Here is a 22875-nt window from a genome sequence, read left to right as displayed (position 1 = left end):
TCTTTACTTGGAAACAAAAGTGAAAGTTGTTGAGGTTAAGTCAGTGAACGATTCCTCGCTGACGGTAAGGTTTATTAACATATCAGCTGTTTGTTAACATGGAGTTTTTTATGATTAGACGACATTACACCGCTTTAAAGATTAAGAGAAGTCGATCTGTACAACAGCATGTACTGTGTGTATAAGTTAAATCTATTACAGGAAGTTGAACATGGAAATTGATTAAAGTCCCTCAGAGACTAGCTTATGCTAGCTTGGGGTTAAAAGAGTCGTTGTGTACTTAGACCAACGTTTGTGACCATGTCATGAATGTCAGATTTCTTTTTTAAAAAATCATATTTGATGACATCACCTATTGTCATTGCTTTTACTAAACATGTAGCCTCCTGTAGATTTTTGGACATTTACACATTTGACAGGTAATGTTAGTGCTACCTGAACACGGGGATGAAAAAAGTACCCAAACGTCATACTTGAGAAAAATCTAATCGAATTATTACTTTGAAAAAAGTGAAAATAGTTTATATTAGATGCAAGTTACTTTCATATCAAAAGTACTTTTCTGGCAATAAATGTACTTAAATGTCAAAGGTACAGTTAAAAGTGAATAATATATATTTACATGTACATTGATCTGTATACTATGGCTCAACTGATTATCTGCCTGGACAATTATCAGAACCAATATTCAGTATTTTTCTGATCAGAATGTTTTGTTTGTTTGCTGTTGTTTTTTTTTGTTTTTTTTTTATCTGATTGCTGGTAAAAAAAAAAAAATGTTTTATATCAATTTAAATGCAGTATGTAATCTGAAAAGTATCTAGTAACTTAAGTTATCAAATGTGAGTACAAAGTGGAGCCCGACCGATTATTTGATCAACTGATCTAATCGGCCAATATTGGCCTATTACAGATATTGGCTTATATGTTGTCCTATATGTACCATGAAGAAACAAAATGCAAACAAAGATGCCTGGGTTCATTTCAAATTTGCAGTGAAGCTGACTGTTGAAGTGCCAAATGTCATTTTGGACAATAAAGTTTGTTGTGTAATTGTTGTATCCTGCCTCTATCACATACGTATGTAAGTATTAATTGAAGAAAAGGGGGGTTTGGATAATAGTCTATGTTTATAAGAATATCAGCTGATACTGTGGTTTGTACATTCAGAATTCTTCAAAATACTATTAATGAAAAGTGGCACCGAGTCGGTCTGAAATCTGTTATAACATGATGCCTTCTTTTTGTTCATTTGTCACAGAGCTGCTGGACGTGAAAAGCTCCCTTTGTTAAAGCAGGATGTCACTGCAGTTCTTCGGCTGGGAGGTGACCTATGATGATGACTCTCATTTAGAGCTGGGGGCATCTCAGGAGCCCAAAGACAGCGGGGTCTACACCATGTACCACGGCACCAGCGTTGCCAATGCACGGCTCATCATTGCCAATGGCTTTCGGCAGTCATCAGGTGGCATGCTTGGAAAGGGCGTGTACGTCAGCCGTGATAGGAAAAAGGCAGAGCGATATCCATTAAAGAGTAACCCTTCAGACCGCGTGGCCCTTAAACTGAGCGTTCGTGTTGGCCGCGTCATTCGTATTAACATTGACAACCATCCTCTGCAGTACACCTGGAACGCGAAGGGCTATGACACTGCTTGGGTGCCTCCCAATTGTGGCATGAAAGCCGTACCCAGCGGTCTAGAGGAGGACTGTGTGTTTGACCCCAAAAATGTTAAAGTTGTGGGCATTGCAAGGGCACACAGCAATGTCCAGGAAGAGCTTCAACAGCTCCTAGCGAGCAGTCTAAGAAATTCCAGTGGAGTAGATGTGGGTGTAGCATCACAAGGTGGTGGCGCTTCAGATGTATGCTCACTGTGCAGGAGAAAGACCCAGCAAGGTCATCCACATACAAAGCAGCAGTGCTGGGGCTGTGGGCAAACCATCTGCACTCTCATGACCAAGCATGTCTGTCGAAGAACCGTCTAAGATGGTGTAAAAGCCTAAAACAAGGTGCCATTGTGAAAGAGATGGAACAAGGATCCAGTTCAGCATGATGATCTTATATGGTGGAGAGAAACTGAAGTAAACCAAAGAATCAAAAATATCGGCTGAGGGTATAATCCTACTATGGAGACAGGACTCAAAGTTTCCACTTTTTCTTCCCCAGAGATACCTTCTTTTCAGTCCATAAATAATTAGCTGTAATTTTTGCATTGTTGTACTGTTGATTCGTATTTTCAACATTTATTATAATGTTCTGATTGGTATTTCACTTGTGTTATGTTGGCAGATCAGCATGTGTTAGGATTATTTTTCAATCAAAGAGAGACAATTGTTATGTGTTGAGCCAAATGCCTTTATTTAGCCTGAATGTGGGCATTGTTTACTTTAAATATGTGATAATGCTCATGATATTTTATTTCCGGAACACTGTATAATGTAAAACCAAAAAATTATGTAAAGCTAATAAACGCCATAATTATAGTGTAAAACCCAAAATGTCTGATTTGATATGATTTCATTTTTAGTGAAGAGACCCAGAAAAGCTGTACTGGTGATGACTTAGAACTCTGGATAAACCAGCCAAGATGTATGATTCCATAGTGATGCAGCTGTAAACACAATTCAGGATGAAGAGGAGGCAACCAGTGAATAAAAATTCAGCAGTCTTTGATCCCCATTCATTTTGGCATGTTGCAAAAGGACCTGCAAAAAAAAAAAAAAAGATGAGAAAATATGTCCACCACCAAAGTTGTAGTCAAAATAAACAACCAATACATGAGTAAGAAAATTGGGCATAAATGAGCATTTTAAACGAATAAACATCGCTATTTATCCCACACAAAAGATTCAATCTGGTGACGGTGCGGGTACGATGCAGCTGTGTGCTCACATTCATTAGCTCCTGGTCATTTTTGGTATGCAAATGTCTGAGGAGGTACCAGCTGGCCACATGAACCACTGTCACTGGGAACTCTTGAGAGGGGACGTATACCAGCCTCTCCAGCAAACGCCTTGTTTCCCTGCAGATGACACACAGAAAAGAGCCTTGTTAGATGTGCACCAAAATCATTTACATTTAATTGTCTGGATATCTCTTGCAGGCCAAAATGTGGGTGTTGACCTGTTGAATATGTAAATGACACATATGCTTCATTTGCTCCTGAAGTTGGACGGCTGCTGATCTGGTTTGCTGTCTGGATGAAATTAGTTGGCACAAATGTCCTTCCTCATTTAGTCTGGGTTGAAACCCTGTCTGAATCCATTACCATTCTGTTTTCCAATATATATCTGATAAAATGAAACTTGTCTCTGGCATGAAAGGGCCTCTGATACAGTGATTGTGCTTGGAATAGAGTAGGTCCTTCAGCATCTCATCAGGAATTGAGCCAGTCCATGTTTTTTGCATATTAGTTCTGCTAAACTCTCTGATTAATGTGGCATTCTAATTAAGCGCCCTGGCAGGCCTGTGAAATACTGGCAGAAGGCTATTATGTCAGGACAGCAAAACTTTGCTTGCTTCATAAATTGCTTTGCTGTTCCAAAAGTACAAACATCTTGAAAAGACAGATGGAGGCATAAATATGAATTTCCAGGAAACTTGTGATTCATTTAATCATTTTAGATGATGTAATAGACTTACACGCCAATGGGATAAAACCATTTGAATATCAATGCATGACAACCGCCACACCTGCAACATGCATGTTTATTTGCATACTTCTAGCCGCAGTAGAAAAAAAGAAAAAAAAAATCACACAGTCACAAGCACTCACCTAGCAGCCATCTTGGTCACATACTGGAGCAGGGCCTGGAAAAGTAGGGCCATCGGGGATGAATCCAGCTTCAAGACTTCAGTGGTGGCCTCTAGAATCAGGTCCGTCCAGTCTTTTCCGGGGACACCCGCCTGAGAGGTCAGAGGACACAGGGTGAAGAATAAAACAAAGTATGAATAATTGCATAAAATTATGTTTTATTCATCTACCAGACTCCCACTTGTTTTAACCATGTATATTTTTTATTATCTTACCTATGGTACACAGCTATGGGATTTGCTGTGCTGTGAGTAGTGGACTAAAAACTACATCCCCTCCAGGTAAATCACAAAGGTAGCTTCTTGTCTTGTTTGTATTTCCGCTTGGCCTTGGCTTCTGATCCTATAATCCAGCTGGATATTCACCCATCTTTCATCTCCTATGCCTTGTTTTTGCCCGTCTGACAGGGGTGTAGACAGGAGCTGCCTCTGGCCTTGTGTGTGCATAGTAAACTGCAAGTCTTCCTCTTATTCTAAAAAACTAACAGTACTAGTCCAAGAGAAAAACAGTGCTGTGGTCACACATAGTGCTACTTTTAACAGCAACATTACCTTTGTAAGGTCTGTAAAGGTTCTTACTTGTGGCGAGAGTATTGCAGGAAAAATACTGAAGATATCTGTGCTGTAATAACTATACTTATTCACATTAACATGTTTATTATTTTGGATCTAAATGTCAACATTCAACAGCCCAAGATTCAGCACAACTATCATAATACAAAAAAAAATATGATAGCTGTTATATCCTATAAAGCAACTCACCATACAAGGTCCGAGGGCCAGCAGGGCAAGTCGAAGGAGGCTGGCTACCTGGCTGCTGTGCATGCCAAGCTGTGAGGCTAGCTGCAGACTCTGCCTGTAGGCCATGACTGCCTGGACCAGCAGACCCTGGCTGCGATACACCTCAGCCAGCCACTGAGAGAGGAAGAGCGAGAGTATGATCGAATCAAAGATGAGTGGGAGTAGAGGTGAAAATAGGTTGTTAACAAAGGGACCACGTGGGAGGGGAAACATGAAAGGTGAAGAAAAAAGGGATTGTGAGAGGCAATGAGATTTTCTGTCTCTACATAAAATTGTTTGTCTTGCATAGCCAGATTAATAGTGCCGTGCCAAAATTTAAGAAATTCTGGCTGCACTCATCATCGTTTTGCTATTGGGGATAAAAAGGCACTGGCTTGTTTGTATTTCTTGACACCAATCACAAATGCCCAGAATGCAGCTACGGTGCCCCTGGAAAATAGTGTTTAAGGGTGGGGGTGGGGTGGGGTATTAAAATCAAATCCACGCAAAAGAAAAAGCAACAACTGCTATTTTTTTTTATAATCTTGGAAACTATGTTAGTGTAACCTGCAATGTTGTGTGTAGGCTCCTAGCTCGGAGGTTGTTGTTGTTTTCCGATAGAGACAGGGATTTTAATAAAAGGAGGAGAATGCCAACTGAAATAGTGGATTCATGACAGGCTTATTATGCCCATAGTCTACATCGCATTAGTCACACTATAAAATTGTTGACCCCATGTTTGTTCAGTTATGACTGTATGTAATCTGTCAAGGTTTGTAAAGAAGATGGCACTGCTATGCAACCCCACATTTATACTGTAACATTTGTGGTCATTAGCCATGACTTCAAAAGCTGCCAATATGTTCCTGGCTTGAGAGAGAGAGCCTGCTGTCTTTGCTGCTTCTCCCATGCTTGTCGCAGCCATTTGATGGTAAGTGCAGCAAATATGACGTCTCAGACAAGGCACAGAAATGTTCTTCATAAGGCCAGTGCTTCAGTGGACGCAAAGCTATTGGCTTTTGCAATGCAGAGAAGAAAAACAACCTTATCATTTAATGACCTTAACATTCAAACAACTGAACTAAGACAGATCACCAATATTTTCAAGCCTCGCTTTGTAAAACAGTTTGTTTGGGGACCACTGGCGCTTGAAATTAAAAAGTAGAAGCTCATCAGTAATTCACTGTAACACCGAAAACGATAATGAAGTGCCCACTTACATGCCATGCCCCAAGGTTGGTAGGGTTCATAATCACTGCGTTGTTTAGTTGCTCCAGCACAGAGTCTGGTAGGACGGTACCACCACTGGAAGCAAGGAGGCGATGGCACTGCACCTGTCTCAGTGACAGCAGCACTGCTGGGTGTTCTGGAGACACACTCAGTACCTGGGACAAAGGGAGAGCATGAGGTACACAACAATAAAAGGCACCACATCAGAAAAAAAATGAATGCAACTTGTATCACTTCATCTATGTTTAAGGGGAATTTTGTTATTGTAAAACCTGAGCCCTTTATTTACATGTTTTGTGTGTAATTGATTCCTATATAACAAATGTTTTGGATTCGGCCCAGTCGATTGACTCAGCTGACAGCAACAACATGGCTGCAACTTAGTCAAATTAATGTCCACTAAAAGTACTGGATTTTTTCCCCTCACAGGCTGTGAGGCTTAGACACTTATTGTGAGTGTCTAAGAAAATTACAGAAACCACTCCTATGGTAATAGACCTTTTTGTTAAAAAATAAGATCCTTTTTGTAACCAAAACTTAACATTAACATAATTTTGACAGCTGGACTTAACCCAAAGGACTAAGTTTCAGTCATTGCAGTCATGTTGTGGCTGCCAGCTGAGGAAATATACTGGACTGAATCCAAAATATTTGGTACAAATGAATCATTTAGACCAAAACATGTTAATATTGGGCTTAGGTTTAAAATACCGGAATTCCCCATTAATTTCTGTCTGTAACAACTCTAATCTGTCGTAGAATGAAGTCATTCAAAGAATAATAGAGATTGTGCGTTTGTGTGTTCATATCTGACCTGTGAGCAGAGGGCTTCTGCCTGCTCCAGCTGTCCTCCCAGCATGAGACCTGTCACTGCCTGTTGTAGTACCCAGCCCTCTAGACTCTGGGCCAGAGGGCGCTCTATCTCCTCAACATTACGCACTGAGATACATAAAGGTATCAGTATACACTCAAACACACACAAAGTAATAAACACCATCAACCACACATGCATCAATACACACACCTTTCTCAGAAACCACTGACATGAGGATTTGCTCCAGTCCTTGTCTGCAGGGAGCGGAACCTGAAAGATAACACGAGGTGTTTTCTGTGTGACAGGCGGCCATTAATCCTGCCCATGTTCCTGGATCATCTGAAAGTAGGGAGAGGAGGGGAGACTCAGATCACACAGACGTGTAAGGCAGCTTTACATTTATAAAAATGGATAAACATCAAGAGGTCTGTTATTGCCACAAAGCTGCAAAAAACTTTACTGTATATATTAGGGACACCATTGTGTGGAAGAATGGTTCTCACAGAGGTATGCCATATAAAATATACAATATATTTATACCAGGACAGAGCAGCACAGCTCTCTGCATAGTCCTCAGTGCATTCCTGTGTTTGTCCTCTCCAGAGTGTCTCCCATTGGCCAGCTGGTTCACTCCACTGTACAACAACGCCCTCTGCAGGCACACAAGAAAGACCAGCTCAGTGTCATTTACAAACACTGTGACAAAAATGTCAGATTTAATATTTACTGAATTGTATTAGAACAAAAAATGTTGTGAGTATTTTGGATGCTGGCATAGCTACAATATAAAACAGAATAGGTACTATTCACTTCAGGGAAAATAACACAATTTAGTTTTAAGTTTAATTTTCAATGGCAGTAACATTAAATAAGGTCTAAACAAACAGAGAACAAGGCCATTGCAACACAAATGCAGTTACTCTTACCTTTCCTTGAGTCATACTGGAGAGACAGGCAACATGACCAGCCATCGCTCCGCCCTGGAACACACAGTAGACAAAACCATGTGCCTTTTTTCGATCAATGTGCAGCAAACATGTATGAGCATGCTCAGGTAAACGTGTGTGAATATTGTAGACTTCCAGGGTTCATGCTTGAGATGTCTGTAATGTTATGCATGTCTTGTATGTAGGCTCACATTTGCTTTTCTGGGGTAGTATTGTGGTACCACTCTTGACAGCAGGGCCCACAGAGATGGGTTTCCAGGATTGCTGTAATTAATGCAGATAAATAAAATGGATAAAGACCTTGAAGAATTTGTAAGTCATGTAAAGGCTTTTCCCATGAGTATGTTTCTATCGCAAAACTGCATCAAAACAGCAAATCCAGTGACACATGCAATCAAACCTACTTAACATGCTATCTACAATCTGTAGTGCAATTGTCCACACAAAGCACATGAAACAAGGTCCAAAGGCTCAGTTAATCTGGCCTTCACTGTCAAAATGAAGGTTGACCCCACTGATTTATAAAATGTCTCTTTTACAGTCAAATAAGATCATTGTATGGTGCAGCACATCAAAAGTTCATACAAACAAAGCAGTTTACCTGTGTACAGCTCTGGAAGCCTCTCTTTGCACCGCTCTGTAGTTGCCCTGCAGGGCCAGCAAGGCACAGGTGAGTAGACACCGCTGCTCAACAACATCCCCAGAGGCTGAACCCTGCTTCAGCAATTCTGTCAAGGCAGCTGAAGCTAATGTAGCATCACTGTGGACCAAACCCAGGGCACATAAACACAGCAGGGACTCCGAGATTGGCTCCTTTAACATTGAGCTGTGGAGACAAAAAGCAGACATAAATACTTTTAGCTTGCAAGCAAGTGCAGAACAAGTGTTACCACGTATTATCATCATATGGAAATGCAGTTGGCTAAAAAATGTGTTGAAGATTGTTCTAAAGCTCATTCAAATGGTTTTTGGCAAGCTCCAATATTAAAGACTTCTAAACAGCAGGCATCTAAACAGCTTCATTTTTAAAGGGCAGGAAACTACAATATTTGCACAATCCTTTTACATAAACGTGTTGTCTTTCACGTTTGGTATTCTGGCATCATAGCTTGTGAATGTAATTCTTTTTGGCCACAAGCAATTGAGCAGTCCCTGACTGGAAAGCAAATAAAAAATAAATGTATTATTTATATTTATAAACATTATAGCTTGAAAATATAATCAGGTATTATATAGTCATTGACTTCATCATATTGCCCTATTCGCAAAGCATTAAAACACAATAATACCATCTGAAAAATAAATGAATCAAAGGTGCATTATTCATGTCCAGTAAGAGTCAAGGCTTTGCAATTTATTCTTATACTAGTCTGGACTGAAAACAAAGTGGAAAAGAACAAAAAAAATATGTTTAAATCACGCTAGACAACACTGTCGCTCACACTCACCATTTAAACAGCAGAGTCTTGGCTGAGTCTACGTGACCCTGCCGGTGCTGAAGCAGGGCCAGAGCAGTCAAGATGTAAGCCTTGTCCTTCTCAGTGGAAGCCACAGCCAAGGCACGTTCATAGGCTACAGTTGAAACATAACAATATGTTCACTGTTTCTCTGGCATGACAAAACATGAACAATCCCTGATTACTGTGCGAGTCCCACTCCTTACCGTTGATGCTCTCTGCAATGAGTCCTGCCCTGCAGTAGGCCAGAGCCAGCCCAGTCAGATCACTGAGCTCCTGCAGCGGAGTGGAATTATATACAGACACCGCCTCATCCAACTGGCCCGAGGTGCTGCAAAAGACACAGTGGGACATATAACGATGTTGTTTGGGGTACTGGGAAGGCATTGTCAAAGTGCATGATAATGAGACAACAGGATGTTACCATAAAGCTCTGCCATAATTGCCTAAGGCAAAAGCCAGCTCTTCTGTGGAGGACTTGGACTGAAGCAGTTCAACAGCTCTGAGGAAAGAGAGTTGAAATTTAAAAAGTTGAACTGTAAAAAACAATATGCATTACATTGTGCACCTTCTATTCCTCTAACTCCAAAGAAGGACACTGTAAAACATAGATGCAAACAGAACGCAATCATCTTAGCCTTCTGAGGACATCTTTTTCTTACCCAATCATGACACTATCACCCGTTATCAATGAACATATTAAGCTGTGGATTATTCCAGTCTGCTGTGGTCCATGTCCCTACTTGTTTGAAATGTGTTGCTGGCATCAAATTCGGAATAAGCATGAAATATTTTGTCTTCATACTGTATATGTCAAAAAGGATTAGCAAATTATAACATTCTCGTTGTATTTACATCAAAACTTTTTTCTATCCCTTCTATCCCTCATTATTTTCTTGGTACAATGCCTCATCTGTGAGCCTGCGGAGTCGGTTAGTGTAATTCAAACAGACACCTTTGGTAAGCCCGTAAGGCCTGCCTCTTCAGCTGCAGATGCTCATTCAGGTAACCAAGCATGATGAAGGCAACAGGGTCAGACTGGATCCTCTCTAAAAAGGATGCAAAAGAAACTTTATGTCTCACAACATCCATCTCTAACACATGACCTAAATACAACACAGGGACATGTGGATCCTGCATGCACACTGATACATAAATAGATGCTGTACCTGTGTACTTGCTAAGAGCCACCTGAGCAGCAGAGATGGCATTCATCTGTACTATGTTGTAGCGGTACAGTTCAGAGTCTCTGTTGCTCTTATCCAAGACGGTTGAACACACCCAGTAGGCATAACCTTTCACCCCCTCCATCTGCAGAAGAAAGGAGCAATGTTGATGAAAGGCATACACATTTTCTGTTTCATAGTGGTACCACCCCTAATTACTTTCTAGTACTAGTACTTTCTCTGTCACTCTGTTAGATTCTCAGCTATAAGGCACTTTAAGACAGAGAACGTTGAACCAAATATGCTATTAGCCAGATAATTAACAGGTATTACAATGGCAACCCCAGTGATTTTGGGAGGTCACGCACATGTGTGCTGAGTTCTGTGGTGTGCCTGAAAAGATCCATGGTGTCATAGCTTCCCACTTTCTCTGCTATCAGCGCCTGGTAGGAGGACAAAAAGATAAAACATCATTCAGACTGACAGAGAACAAAGGGGTCAAAGAGACAAATTCATTAAGTCTCATGAACACAAGCAAGATGCTATACAAATTATTTTAGTTTAATCAAACTGTATGCTCTATTTTTCAGCACAGTACAATGTAGCCAATTACATCATATTTATTTTACCTCCCACTGAACTTCAAATCCTTGCAATTCTAAATTAAGATGTCTCAAGAAGGACAGGAGATTTCTGACTTTATCGACAGTGATATGTTGTGGTTTTCTGTGTGGGATTTTTTTGTGACAAATGTACTTTTTGTAAGTCGCTTTTGACAAAAGCCCCTTTTTTTTTGCAACTCACCAATAACATTACCAGGCCCCACACCCAGCTCACGTGGCTTGCATATTCCTTATCATTGTGAAACACTCATACCATCCCAAATAAATCTAATCGTCTCTTCCAATTATCTTTTTCCTATTAATTATACTATTAGATTTGCCTGATGTTGTGTCGCTTACGGAATGTATGCATAAACAGTACAGATAATGTAAATGTATGCAATGAAGAAGTCTTTGTACCTGTCCAATCCAGCAGTTGACATAAAGCGGCTCCAGTGACTGAGCAATCTTGAAGGCATTGTGTGCAAGCTAAGAAAACAAGACCAGAGTTCGTTACAGAACATATCATCCTACAATTACTAAGACATATATATTTATTAAACTGTGTTCCTTATAGTACTATGATAAAAAGAAAACAAACGTTTTGTTTTTTTAAGATCACACAAACCTCTATATTGTCCTTTTTCAAATACAGGGTACCAAGGTTGGTCCAAGCAACAACGTTCTGTAATGCAATATTAAAGTCTCATAAGAACATAAGAATATTTTCTGAAAACACCATTCATCACCTGAAAGAATGTGTAGTACATACATTTGGTTCAACATCTATGGACTTGATGAAGCAATGTTGAGCCAGAGCAAAGTTCTCAAGGCCTGATGTGAGAGAAAGAAAGTGACATAAAAAAAATTGTATCACTTCAAAAGTAGTTGCTTTATTTAGTTATTAACATTATCATTATCATGAAATGTTATTCATATTCATACATTATCATCTCAATGTAAAACCTTTTACAGTAACAATTATACAGAGAATAAATTAATCTAGTCAAGAGGACGCAGTCAATACTGCACTTAAAATCAAACTGATCAACCAAGCAGTCTGTCACCTGATAGACAGCTACAGCATCTTATTACCTTCGCTCATGGAAATCACTCCCAAGGCATTCCAGTTGCTATGGTTCCCACTGTCCATCATGATAGCTTTTTTCAAACACTGAAAAGGGAAGAAAACAACTCTTAAAAGACCAACTCAAGGAGAAAACAATGCAAAACTGTTGTGATACAGGCTTCTGTGAATCACCTGCTGGGCCTTCTCTAGGAGCAGAGATGGGGAGTTCTGGTCTCCCTCTGTAGGGCAGGGTAGGCTGGCCTGGCGGAAGTAGTTGAGTCCTAGGTCATACCAAAGGCTGGGGACCTCAGACATCAGCTTCAAAGCACGGGCATAACATCTGCAGACAAAAACATCCCTTTACTGTTCAGTGTTCAGATTCTATGCTTGACTAACAGGAGCAGATGGTATCCAAGGGTGACTTAAAGATTATCATACCCTGAAAAGCTATATAATGTCAACTTTTTTGTTTGTGTACTGATGACTTCTAAATATATTCATTGACAGAGTGGTTATGGTATAGGCAGCTCAGAAAATGTACACCTGTTTGCAGTCATACCTCTCACCAACTTTGAGAGTCTGGGCCTGAGTCAGTGTGTGGCTCTTAGTGTTTGGGTCTAAACCGGCCAGTGGGGCAGGCATCAGAACCTGGGCTCTGTTAGGCGACACATTGCTGACTGCAGTGCAAGCATCTCCCAGCAGCTTCCACAAACAGGACAGGTCTGGACGCAGCTCCACAGCTCTGATGGGCACAGAAATGTGAAGGAATGGATCACTGAAAACCATCTGACGGATCACAGACAAAGTGGTATTCCATATCAAGATTTACAAATTAAACAAGTCATTACCTGAAGAGGTTCTGTACTGCTTGCTGAATGAGGTCAATGGCTCCCCCATCTCTGCAGTCTTCCATCAGACTCTTTGCCAGAGACAGCTGGCACTCCCCAAGACCTGAAAAAACGGATCACACCAATGTGATTTAATGTCCAGTTTCAGGTAAATAACTCAGAGATAAGCAAACTAAAACAAAGTGAGGGTCTTTGATAAATTAAAAAATGACTACTGACCTTTAAGAGCAGGAACATAGTCCTGCTGCGCTGTGATCTGCAAATACTCTGCAACTGCCTCCTTGAACTTGCCCAGGGTCTGTTTGATAGCGGCAGCCTGGTAGACACTGTAGATGGAGGAGGGCTGAAGCTGATGGGCTTTACCAAAGGCCTTCAGAGCTGCTGTGAAGCTTCGGCGGTTTAGGTAGGCCTCACCTAAACACTCCCAACACACCCAGTCCTCTGGGTCTGCCCTCAGAGCTGCCTGCAGACTATGAACAAAAACAAAACGGTTAATAACGTTCTTAGAAACTCCTATGATAATGCAGAAAATGCTAAAGTTCTAAGGTAATATATATTACTGTCTGAGATTAATACTCTTACTCAGCTGTAGCTTGTTGATGCTCTCCAACCTTCAGGTGGTAAAGTCCTCGTCTCATCCAAGCCCATTTAGCTGAGCCTGGAGTGGCTTTTTCAATCACTGACTGAAGTATTGCTAAGGCAGTGTCCTACAGCGTTTAGGAAAGGGGAAGCAGATGACATAAAGCATGATAAGGTACAAAAGGAGCATGGGGAGGGTCAAGACAATAGAGAGGCACCTGTACAAAATGCCAGCATAAAACATGAACATTTTGGCAATTTGGCGTTTGTGTGCCTTTGCCAACAACTCCACTGACCATATCATCCTGCTCCATACACAGATCCACTGAGGCAGCTCCAGACTCAGCATCATCATTGTCCAACTCAAAGGCCTTCTTATAACAGCCTCGAGCCCGGCCACGGTCGTTTGCCACCTCCCTATAATAATGTCCGAGGTAGCGGAATGCACAACCAAGGTTTGGGTCTAACTTTGCAGCCTGAAATGGACAAATTAAGCTTTCAGGTGATTTCTGGCAATACCAATTATATTGTGACATTTCACAAGTTTAATCATGAACAAGTCCTTTAACAATAATCTTTCATAGACTGGACCATCATTATTTTTTTTATTATTTATCTAAAAAACTTCCATCCCTTCCAAATTTCAGTAATAACTGTACTAACCTTGAGCAGGTGTGTATGAGCTTTGCTCCTGTCTTTACGGGTCTCTTCTCCCATGTCCCAGTAAAGCTTTCCCAGCAAGAAATAATATTCTCCACAGTCGGGGCTCTGGCTGGCCGCCTTTAGGAAACTAAACATCAAAAGAGCAGAAGAGAAAGTTAGAAACGTTCACTGAGAACTAAAACCTTTTGCACCATACAAATGTAATAGGTATAAAACGATGGAGAATCCAGATTAAAAACACAGATGCACAGAAGAAGAAATACAAACACTTTGTACCTCTCCTCTGCCAACTGCTGCTGGCCCTGAGCCAATTGTGCCAGTCCTCTCAGTACCAACCCCTGAGCCAGATTAGGGTTAGAAGACACCAGCTCTGATGACACCTACAAAAGAGGCAGAGGTTTACTTATATCCAACCTGTTACTTATGTTTACTTATGTTCAACCTATCTTTTGTCTGATACAAGTGATCTTTTCTTAGTCTCCATATATCATAAAAAGCTGAGGGAATTTTATCTTTTAATATTATCCAGTGCCCCATCCTTAAAAAATGCTAAAATGACACATTAAATGAATCATTTAGTACCTTAAGTGCATGATCGACTTGTCCCTTGTTGAGGTATGCACGTCCTTTAAGGGTTACTAGAACTGGGTCTTTGTCCGCATCTTGGATCTAAAAAAAAGGAAAAACACAATAGTTATGATATTTGCTTTAACACTATGTATAACTACACATGTATGTCCAAAGTTAACACTGCAAAATATATTCATAAAAAAAAAAAAAAGAAATTAACTGAATAAAAAAAAAATTAGTAGTCAATCACATTACCAGTGCAAATGTCTCCAAAGCCTGGTCTGCAGCTTTCTCTCCTCCACTTCTGACTAAAGCCTCTAGCTTTAGCTTAAGCAGTTTGACCTTTAGCTCCTTGTCTTCAGAGGCACACACCGTCAGACCTACAGAACACAACAACACACATACGATGAAGTTCAATATAAGCTTCAGGGGTAAACGACAGCTGCACTTTGAAGATGATCATATCCTCCACAAATCCCTCAATTGATTTTTCAATGATCCCCTTATGAAGTTTGATTGGACATATTCTTTGGACTTGATGGATACATGAAAGCATGTTGTTTGTGATGTCATCTGAATAACTACAGTGATATATAGCAGAGTAAACATACCTTGTGAGCATGATACTGCACTGTCTGAGTATCTCTGCATTTTAAATTGAGCTTCAGCCAGATTGCACCATCCAGTGCTGGAGCTCATTTTCTTCAACCCTGATAAAACAGTGAAGATCATGATGAGATCATGCAAAGATAGTATGCAAATTTAAATATTCATGGTTTATATGTCTCTTTATGAAATATTCAGGTGCATTAACATTGAGAACAGAATCCATTCTTTGTTGGTGCAGAAACCAACCTTGCGCAAGGTCCTTAATTGCATCCTTATACCTCCCTTCCTGAAGTGCTTTGGTGCCCAGACCCAAGTGACCTAATCCGCTGCTTGGTGCCAGATCCAGGAGCCGGGAGAAAGAGCTGACTGCATCCTCAGTCTGAACACCTTCAGTAAAAAACATAATTGTATCTATTACTGGTGAATCTGAATGGCTAAAAGTGTCATTTTATTGGACGAAACAGTTGCATATCTGTGAACCAATCACTGCATTCTTTGATTTTGGATTTTATGAGCAAGACAACAGCCTCTTACCTGTTTTTAGGTAATGAGAACAAAGGACTTCAAGAGGATAACTATGGTTGGGGTACAGGGACAGCATGGACTCACATGCCTCTTTCATTTTCACTTCTTCTTGTGGCAGCTACATTAAGGGGAAATACACGTTGAGTAGCTGATTGAATTGAATATATCTGTACGTTTGATATTTTTGATGAACAAAAAGTGTAACTGTCCTTGAAATTCAGATCAGAGTTGGCACACTTACTTTAGAAAGGCATTTGACATAGTCAGTTGAGACTATCTTGTGCTCCTCTCCTGGTATAGGATCCATGAGAACCATGGTCTTCTCAAATGCTGTGATTAACTGATGACCAAAAAAAAACAAAACAAACATTTGTCACTAAGAACAGCATTGAGAAAAATATTTTTGTCTGTAAGTGAGAGGGAGTAATAAGAGCTTCTGACCACAATGTAAGGCTAACGTACTGCAAATGTACAGGAGGCGATGGACTTGCATTTGTTGCAAAGTGTTCATACACAAAAACAAACATTATACATAGCTGAGTTAAAATCCACATTTAGGGAAATCTTACATGCTGTTGAATTTCATTATCCTTCTCTTCCTCATTAAGGCAGTCTGAGAGGAGTTTGGTCATCTGTTGCCATAGCTGCAGTAACTCTTTCTTGTCCACAGCCTCCTCCTCCTTCAGTTGAAGGAGCTGCAGCCAAACTTTTGCCAACTGTGTGCATACAAATGCATTTAAATGTTTGACAAGAACAAAAAATAGTGTATTTTTTCATCATTGAACACGCATACTTTTAAATCGCATACCTTTAAATATTCTTTATCAGACTGATAGATATCGGACAGCTTTCTGATCGTCTCATAACATTTATTTTTGTCAGAGCTGTTGATTGAGAACATATTGAGAATGAGTCAGCACAAATCAGATATGTGAAACTAGTCAAAACAACAACCAGGAGGTTGAGACAAGCAAGTACTTGCAAAATCATCACTTTTCCGAAACATCCTGCAGAGGTTTCTCATATGTTATACGATACCTTGCATACAGCTCAACAAGCTTCTGATAGACGTTAGGTAGCTCAACTTGGAAATCCCATTGATCAGTCTTCTCATAAAGATTTGACAAGCCCTTAAAAAAAATGCATCTCATTGGCACAGTTGATATGAGTCTTCATTATGAAATTAAGACATCTTAAATCAATAAGCATCAAGGTGAAAATTCGTTGGTTTACTTTGGCCTCAAGTGATACACAGTTGCTCTCAGTGTGGGGCATGCAGAGCATAATTAGTCTAAGACATTTGATGCCTATAACCACTACATTTTCCCACTTTACCTGCCATGCCAGTAGCTGCTCAGGCTCCAGCTCCACAGCCTTTTTATAAGCCATCTGCGATTGGTCTGGCTGCTCGAGCTCGCTGGCTGCCAGGCCGATGAACACCCATGCATTATAATTGTTCTTCTCAAGTTTTAACACAGCCTAAAAGCAGATGGAAAGGAGCAAAGTCAGCTATACACCATCTCTGTTCTCATCAGATCAGTGAATACCCAGACTCTTTGGAACAGCTGCATGTAGACAGCTACAACATATGTAAATACCCCCCTTCATTGAGTAAGTGAACCTGAGCTGGTTTACCTTGCAGTGTTTTAGAGCCTCTTTGAACTCTTTGTTCTTTATGGCCTCTCTTGCACTTTTCAGTGCTGTTTTCACTTCTTTACTGGACATCTTAAAACTATCTGCGTGAAACAAAGATACAAAACGAAGGGTCACTGTTAGCCACGTAACTACATGAAATTCCAACAAAACGTTATGGCGTCAATTTAAATGAACCGTGAGCTATCTTACACTTACTAATTAATTACACCAACCTACAAATCTGTGCTGTGGCTACCAGGTAGCAGTGGTCTATCTAAACAGTTGACTTGACAATAAACTCTATAGCTTGAGTCTGCATTGCAGTGTTAGCTTGCTGCAGCCAATGTAGCATTAGCTGTGAGCTTGTCGAAGGCTTTAAACTATGTACTTTAAAATGAGAACTTGTCAAACATTCTTCAAATATTAACTGATGCATAGGCGGCTACGTATTCCGTTGGTTGTTATTTAACTATGTAGGTTTTCAAAAACGTGAACGAAAGTTGGGCAGACCCACTGTTTACGTTGACAAGTTGCTCTTCGCCGAGTGATCCCGGAAGTCAAAATAGCCACGCCTTCTTCGAGTTTCAAAATAAAATAATTTGCAGAAAAGCACAAAAAAAAAACAAAAAAAAAAACGACACATCAATACAAAAGTGAGCAAAATATATATTTATTTATTTGAAAAACAAAATGAACGAAGAGATGTATAAACGAAGGAACTGAATATAAGTTACAATTCTTGCTCAAAGTCTCTGTGGAATTAAGCTGCAATGGTCAGTTGAAAACATTGCTGCTTTCTTTCTTTCAATTTCAAGACATGATTTTGGGCAATTTTCAAATTTTTGCCTCTTATAATAGACTTAATAATTAAAAGGCTAATTGTGAAAATAATTGGCTGAGTATTATATTGAAAATACTCATTAGTTGCAGACCTTGCAGACCTGGAACATTTGTTTTGAGATAGTGATGAGATATGACATATAACTAAAAGTCTCAGAGTGTGAGTTTAGGACATAAAAAAAAACAAAAACAAAGACTGAGATGTTCCATCTCTACAGCTGTTACAGTTTAAATATCATTAAGAGCTGCAGAGCCACCCATCAATAGTTCTCGTATTATTAAATTATAACAATCCAAGCTTGAATTTGAGTCCAGCTCATTAAAGGACACACACCTTAAAGTGTGCCATCATTACAACCATAAAAATATCAAAAAGAGCCATTGAGCCACTTGTCAATAGCTTTCTCATTGGCCAATGGATCTTTTTGCCAATCCACATGCCACCTGAGGTTAGCAATGACCTGGCTGTAGTTTCTCCCCACACCATTGCGCCACGCTGTAAAAGCTTTTTTATTGTAGAGGTGGACCGCTGTGGAGACTTTTGGATAGTCTACAATGCTGCGCAAAAGCTTGTCCAGATGCGCCCGCACATCTTGGAATTTGGGGGATACATTATGAAGTTCTTCCTTGTCCACTGTTAAGTCTGCAAAACAGAACGTGTACAGAAAATCAAAAACAGCCACCGTTTTATGACTGTTTGTATCTTCTTGAAAGCACATGAGGACTCACCAAAAAGCTGTGGGGGGACACTCAGGCCATCTGCATAGGCAATATATTTCCACCGGCCACTTCTCAGCATGTATGTAGAGGCATTGACATTACATCCATGATATTCGCTCAGAACCCAGTCAGGATGTTCCTTCTTGGAAAAAGCGCTGGCCTTGGATAGCCAAGGAAAAAGCGAGTGGCCACTGAGAGCACCCACCGGTGACAGACCAGCGATGTCTGCAAAATAAAAAAGTGTGTAACATCAAACATTAAAAATGTCAAATCAAAATCTACCATTGCTTATATTCTTTAAATGATTTACAACCTACAACAGACATTTTATTTTATTCATTTTATGTTTTTCTGTCTTCTTCCTTACCCAGCACAGTGGGATAGAGATCAACCAAAGACACAAGCTGCTTGACCTGCAGGCCAGACCTCAGCCCAGGTCCCATGATCAGCAGGGGAACATGGGAACTGCCTTCGAACATTGACATCTTGTAGAACTGCCGGTGCTCCATGGCCAGCTCTCCGTGGTCAGCCGTAAAGATCACAACAGTGTTGTTAAGCAGGCCAGTCTCTCTCAGAGCTGAAATCACCCGGCCTGTTGGGACAGTGTTGGAGACGATGAGTAAGCGCTGATCTTCTTCTGGGTGTTTTCTTAATTCAGTCAAAGACATCATTCAAACAGCAGTGAAAGGATGGAGTTGGATTATACTTCATATTAACGTCCTTGTAGTAGACGTTTGTTAATAGGTAATGCCGCCCTTATTAACTACTAACTAACACCTATTACAAGACATTTATATAGCAAATGCTTGTCAACATGTTAAAGAGTACTGTTTAGTATATAACCTTTAATAATAGCTTCATGAAAACATTTATTGTTCAATTATAACACATTTAAAAGCACTCATAAAGAACGTATTAACGATTCTCAACATTAAGATAAGCTTTATTTAGTTTCCTATAATTGTTCATAACTGCATCAAAAACACATTTATTGATTAATTAACTTCCCTTTCATGTCAATGATAAACCTTTTTGGTTGCTTTATTAAGTTACTTTATTATGTGTTGATTAGTAGTTAATTACACACTTATCAACAGTAAACTATAGCCGTTTTTAAACAGCCTTTCCGCATTATCTCCGGAGCGGTGGTTCGGCAATTCTCCGCCGATGGTGATTCACACAGAGCAAAGCATCTCCGCCTTCACCTGTGTAATTGCAACAGCTACCAGGTGTAAAGCAAGAACAATTCCCTACTAAAATCAATAAATCCTTTATTGAGCACACGCAACTGTTAACTAAGCTTTTGATAAATGATGATGCCTTTGATTTCTAATATGTTAAGTGGGAAAGTGAATGTAGAAAAAAAAAATTACAATCAATATTGGCAATATCAGATCAGTGCAGCGTTAAAAAGCATTTACTTTTTTGGTTTCTGCCTGTATTTCTTGAGGGCCTTTTTATTAAAAGTAATTCAAGTGAAGGCAGTGAAACAAGATAGCAGTAAATCAACAGCCGTGCTGCTGAAGAAACTCGGTGTTTAAAATCCGTCAATGTAATGCTACGCCTTGTCTTATAGAGTGGTACACTGGCTGTCACAAAATGTCCCTCTCTAAGACTACTTTCACGTCAGCACTTAGAATTTAGTGTTGATTTTGTAACAATGCTTACTCGTGTTTTGGATCTGTGAGCCTGAACAAAGAAACTGCTACTTGCAGGTTCGGTCTGCTTCATCATCTTGGCAGCAGAGTTTGGTTTGAATCTGAGCCAAAAGACCAGGGTTACGCTCAAAGACAGCTGTCAGACCCAGTACCTCCCGTTCAATGAGACTGCCCCTTAGTGAATTACTGCTGTCGGCTCACCCAGCATGGCATCAGCTTCGGCACACATGGCATAATAGAAGGCCCGTATGCTTCTGACTTCCTCCTCAGTGAAAACACCGCTGCAGTTTTTGGTGAAGGTGGAGTAGTAGTCAACGGGGTGCATGGAGTCCAGAGGCAGCCATTTAGGAACAGTGATGAGCTCGGAAGACACCTGTGTTTGTAAAATAAGCGCTTAACATTTTAGAGTGATTTATATAAAAACATACAATGTAACGCAGCAATAATGGGACAAAAACATTAAAGTAATGCACAAAGTAAGAGCATGCCTTTCCCAGCCAGTATGGTGAGGTACGGAAGGTGGATCCTCCTGCTGTGGGCCCCATGGATTCAGTTCTATATGGGTGAGGTAGGTTGAGGCCAACATACAGAGCGAAGGGCTGGTGTGAGGGTGCAGCTCTCTGGTGGATCCAGTTTGTAGCCTTGTCTATGTTTTCCCAGTCTTTTCTCATGATCCTCATGGTTGACATGTTCCCCACAAGTTGCGCAACAGGCCTGGGCTCCTGGCGCAGGAGGAACTGAACATCCCGTGTCCAGGCCTCAACTCGATTACTGCGGGAGCGACACAGAAACACATGCAAAAGGTTTACAAGATGCAGGCAGAGACGCAGAAAACGGGAAGTGGAACGAAACAAGTGAGGACAAGCATAAAAGAAAGATGATTCATTTTGATCTGGAAAAGTAGCTGCCCACACACACACACACACACAGTATCTTATGTTATTAATGCTGTGTACATGTGTTATATTGATCTTAGTTTGGTGAATAGGAATAAGAAAAGATCAATGAAGGTGTTTTATTTGAAACGCCCTTTTTATTATGGTATTTCTCTTGTCCGAGATACAGGCACCACTTTACAGCCACTCCTATCCACATTGCTGACCGTGTCGGCCTACCTGACAGAGTGGCTCCCTGAGGTGTAGTCCAGCTTGCCCATCATCTTGGTAAGATAACCGTTGGCCTCTAGCAAATCCATCCATGTTGTCGCATTAGCATCGAGGCACTTGTAGTTGTTCCATGACTGAGTGTGGTGAACAAACTGACCACTCCACATCGCTGAGAACAAAGAGTAAGCAGCTGTAATACATTTATTATAACACCATTATCCAATTACACCACAGTGTCTTTACAGTTGGAGTAGAAAGAGTGGGGGTGGGAGGGTTGGGTTCTTTTAACTTTCTTCTCCTGATTTTATTTGATGTTTCTCTTTTTCTGTACATCTCTGTAAGGCACTTTGCGATACTTTTCTGTATGAAAAGCGCCATATAAATAAAGGTTGATTTGATTTGATTTGAGTCTTTTAGCGGGTAACTTACCTGCTCTTGAGGGGCAACAGATGGGTGAGTTAGTGTAAGCGTTGAGGAATGTTGTACCAAGCTCCCTGAGGTAGTTTACATATGGGAGCTGCACAACCCTGCTGCCAGGGTCAAAGGTCAACCGCCCATCCTGCAGAAAGAGGAAAACTGACCTTTCAGATTCAAAGTCACAGATTTGAACCGTCAAACAGATAAAATATGACAAAAAGTAAGTATCTCCTGTCATCTTGTGCTTTAAAAGCAAGGTACTTAAGCCTAATTCATACTTACAAATGCATCACTCATCACCATCACAATGTTGGGTCTGGTTGCATTTTGGCTCAAACTCTGACCATAAATCTGAAACAGGAGAATCAAAGCCAAGGACTTCATAATGATGACGGCGCAGCACCGCCTTCAAGTTGGGTGAGCTGCTGTCTTCAAAAGTAGAGATTTGTCTGGACAGAGAGACATTCAACCAGTGTTCCTCTTTGACTGCGAGCGATACTTATTTTCTCGTTTGAGGAACTTCACATGCACTTCCCGGTTACGCTTTCAAAATAAGAGTTTGTCGTGTCAGTCCAGCTGTGCTAATTGAGGTGAAGCGGAAAAGACAATTAACTTATTAACATAAATACTTTTATATATACTCATCATAACTGCCACCAACCATTCCAACAAATACTTCGAAAAAGGATCTAAAAATGAGGATAAATAGTTGTTTCTGTTTTTTTATACATGTGATTACAAAGTGGGACCTCTAGAGGGCAGCATTCGTCTTTTATCAAAACATCAATAATGCAGTTATGTTGGGCTGACGCTGTCATGATCACAGCTG

The 22875-nt window shown here is 40.4% G+C and overlaps 3 protein-coding genes across 5 annotated transcripts; 1 reads left to right on the top strand and 2 right to left on the bottom strand.

Annotated features, from left to right (window-relative positions):
• Positions 1 to 9: 9 nt before the first annotated feature.
• Positions 10 to 2496, top strand: LOC115581824 (uncharacterized). Its single transcript, XM_030417268.1, has 2 exons — positions 10 to 64; positions 1262 to 2496. The coding sequence occupies exon 2, from the start codon at positions 1300 to 1302 to the stop codon at positions 1981 to 1983; it is 684 nt and encodes a 227-aa protein (XP_030273128.1). The 5' UTR covers positions 10 to 64; positions 1262 to 1299; the 3' UTR covers positions 1984 to 2496.
• Positions 2336 to 17875, bottom strand: skic3 (SKI3 subunit of superkiller complex). 3 transcript variants are annotated; one of them, XM_030417265.1, is made up of 41 exons: positions 17820 to 17875; positions 17306 to 17406; positions 17006 to 17149; positions 16709 to 16800; positions 16479 to 16554; positions 16240 to 16386; positions 15912 to 16010; positions 15680 to 15788; positions 15392 to 15532; positions 15148 to 15246; positions 14792 to 14916; positions 14549 to 14635; positions 14243 to 14346; positions 13967 to 14093; positions 13600 to 13779; positions 13307 to 13431; positions 12944 to 13194; positions 12725 to 12827; positions 12436 to 12618; positions 12069 to 12216; positions 11903 to 11981; positions 11580 to 11641; positions 11436 to 11492; positions 11228 to 11296; positions 10574 to 10648; positions 10209 to 10350; positions 9995 to 10088; positions 9464 to 9541; positions 9246 to 9370; positions 9031 to 9154; positions 8184 to 8408; positions 7774 to 7846; positions 7562 to 7615; positions 7176 to 7287; positions 6846 to 6974; positions 6636 to 6760; positions 5812 to 5976; positions 4574 to 4726; positions 3774 to 3904; positions 2891 to 3020; positions 2336 to 2703 (listed from the first exon to the last, which is right to left on the bottom strand). In XM_030417265.1, the coding sequence occupies exons 2-41, from the start codon at positions 17393 to 17395 to the stop codon at positions 2623 to 2625; spliced, it is 4713 nt and encodes a 1570-aa protein (XP_030273125.1). In that variant the 5' UTR covers positions 17396 to 17406; positions 17820 to 17875; the 3' UTR covers positions 2336 to 2622. The 3 variants fall into 3 exon arrangements, with proteins under 3 accessions (XP_030273125.1, XP_030273126.1, XP_030273127.1); XM_030417266.1 differs by having other exon boundaries at positions 17539 to 17859; XM_030417267.1 differs by having other exon boundaries at positions 17543 to 17859.
• An 84-nt stretch (positions 17876 to 17959) lies between these two features.
• Positions 17960 to 22571, bottom strand: arsk (arylsulfatase family, member K). The gene is made up of 8 exons (XM_030416041.1): positions 22329 to 22571; positions 22059 to 22188; positions 21639 to 21798; positions 21012 to 21294; positions 20725 to 20896; positions 19233 to 19457; positions 18875 to 19090; positions 17960 to 18788 (listed from the first exon to the last, which is right to left on the bottom strand). Exons 1-8 carry the CDS (start codon positions 22428 to 22430, stop codon positions 18514 to 18516), a joined length of 1563 nt encoding a protein of 520 aa, XP_030271901.1. The 5' UTR covers positions 22431 to 22571; the 3' UTR covers positions 17960 to 18513.
• Positions 22572 to 22875: the final 304 nt, after the last annotated feature.

The sequence above is a fragment of the Sparus aurata genome, chromosome 5 (assembly GCF_900880675.1).
Source record: "Sparus aurata chromosome 5, fSpaAur1.1, whole genome shotgun sequence".
In the NCBI taxonomy this organism is placed as follows: domain Eukaryota; kingdom Metazoa; phylum Chordata; class Actinopteri; order Spariformes; family Sparidae; genus Sparus; species Sparus aurata.
This window is presented reverse-complemented; position numbering and strand designations above follow the sequence as displayed.

Coding starts and splice junctions, on each gene's coding strand:
- LOC115581824 (XM_030417268.1), top strand. CDS start 1,300: ATGTCACTGCAGTTCTTCGGCTGGGAGGTGACCTATGATGATGACTCT.
- skic3 (XM_030417265.1), bottom strand. CDS start 17,395: ATGTCCAGTAAAGAAGTGAAAACAGCACTGAAAAGTGCAAGAGAGGCC. Junction 15,247..15,391: donor AATTAAGGACCTTGCGCAAG/GTTGGTTTCTGC, acceptor CTGTTTTATCAG/GGTTGAAGAAAATGAGCTCC. Junction 11,982..12,068: donor TCCTAGAGAAGGCCCAGCAG/GTGATTCACAGA, acceptor TTCCCTTTTCAG/TGTTTGAAAAAAGCTATCAT.
- arsk (XM_030416041.1), bottom strand. CDS start 22,430: ATGAAGTCCTTGGCTTTGATTCTCCTGTTTCAGATTTATGGTCAGAGT. Junction 22,189..22,328: donor TGGTGATGAGTGATGCATTT/GTAAGTATGAAT, acceptor CTCTTTCTGCAG/GATGGGCGGTTGACCTTTGA. Junction 21,799..22,058: donor CTGTTGCCCCTCAAGAGCAG/GTAAGTTACCCG, acceptor CTTTGTTCTCAG/CGATGTGGAGTGGTCAGTTT.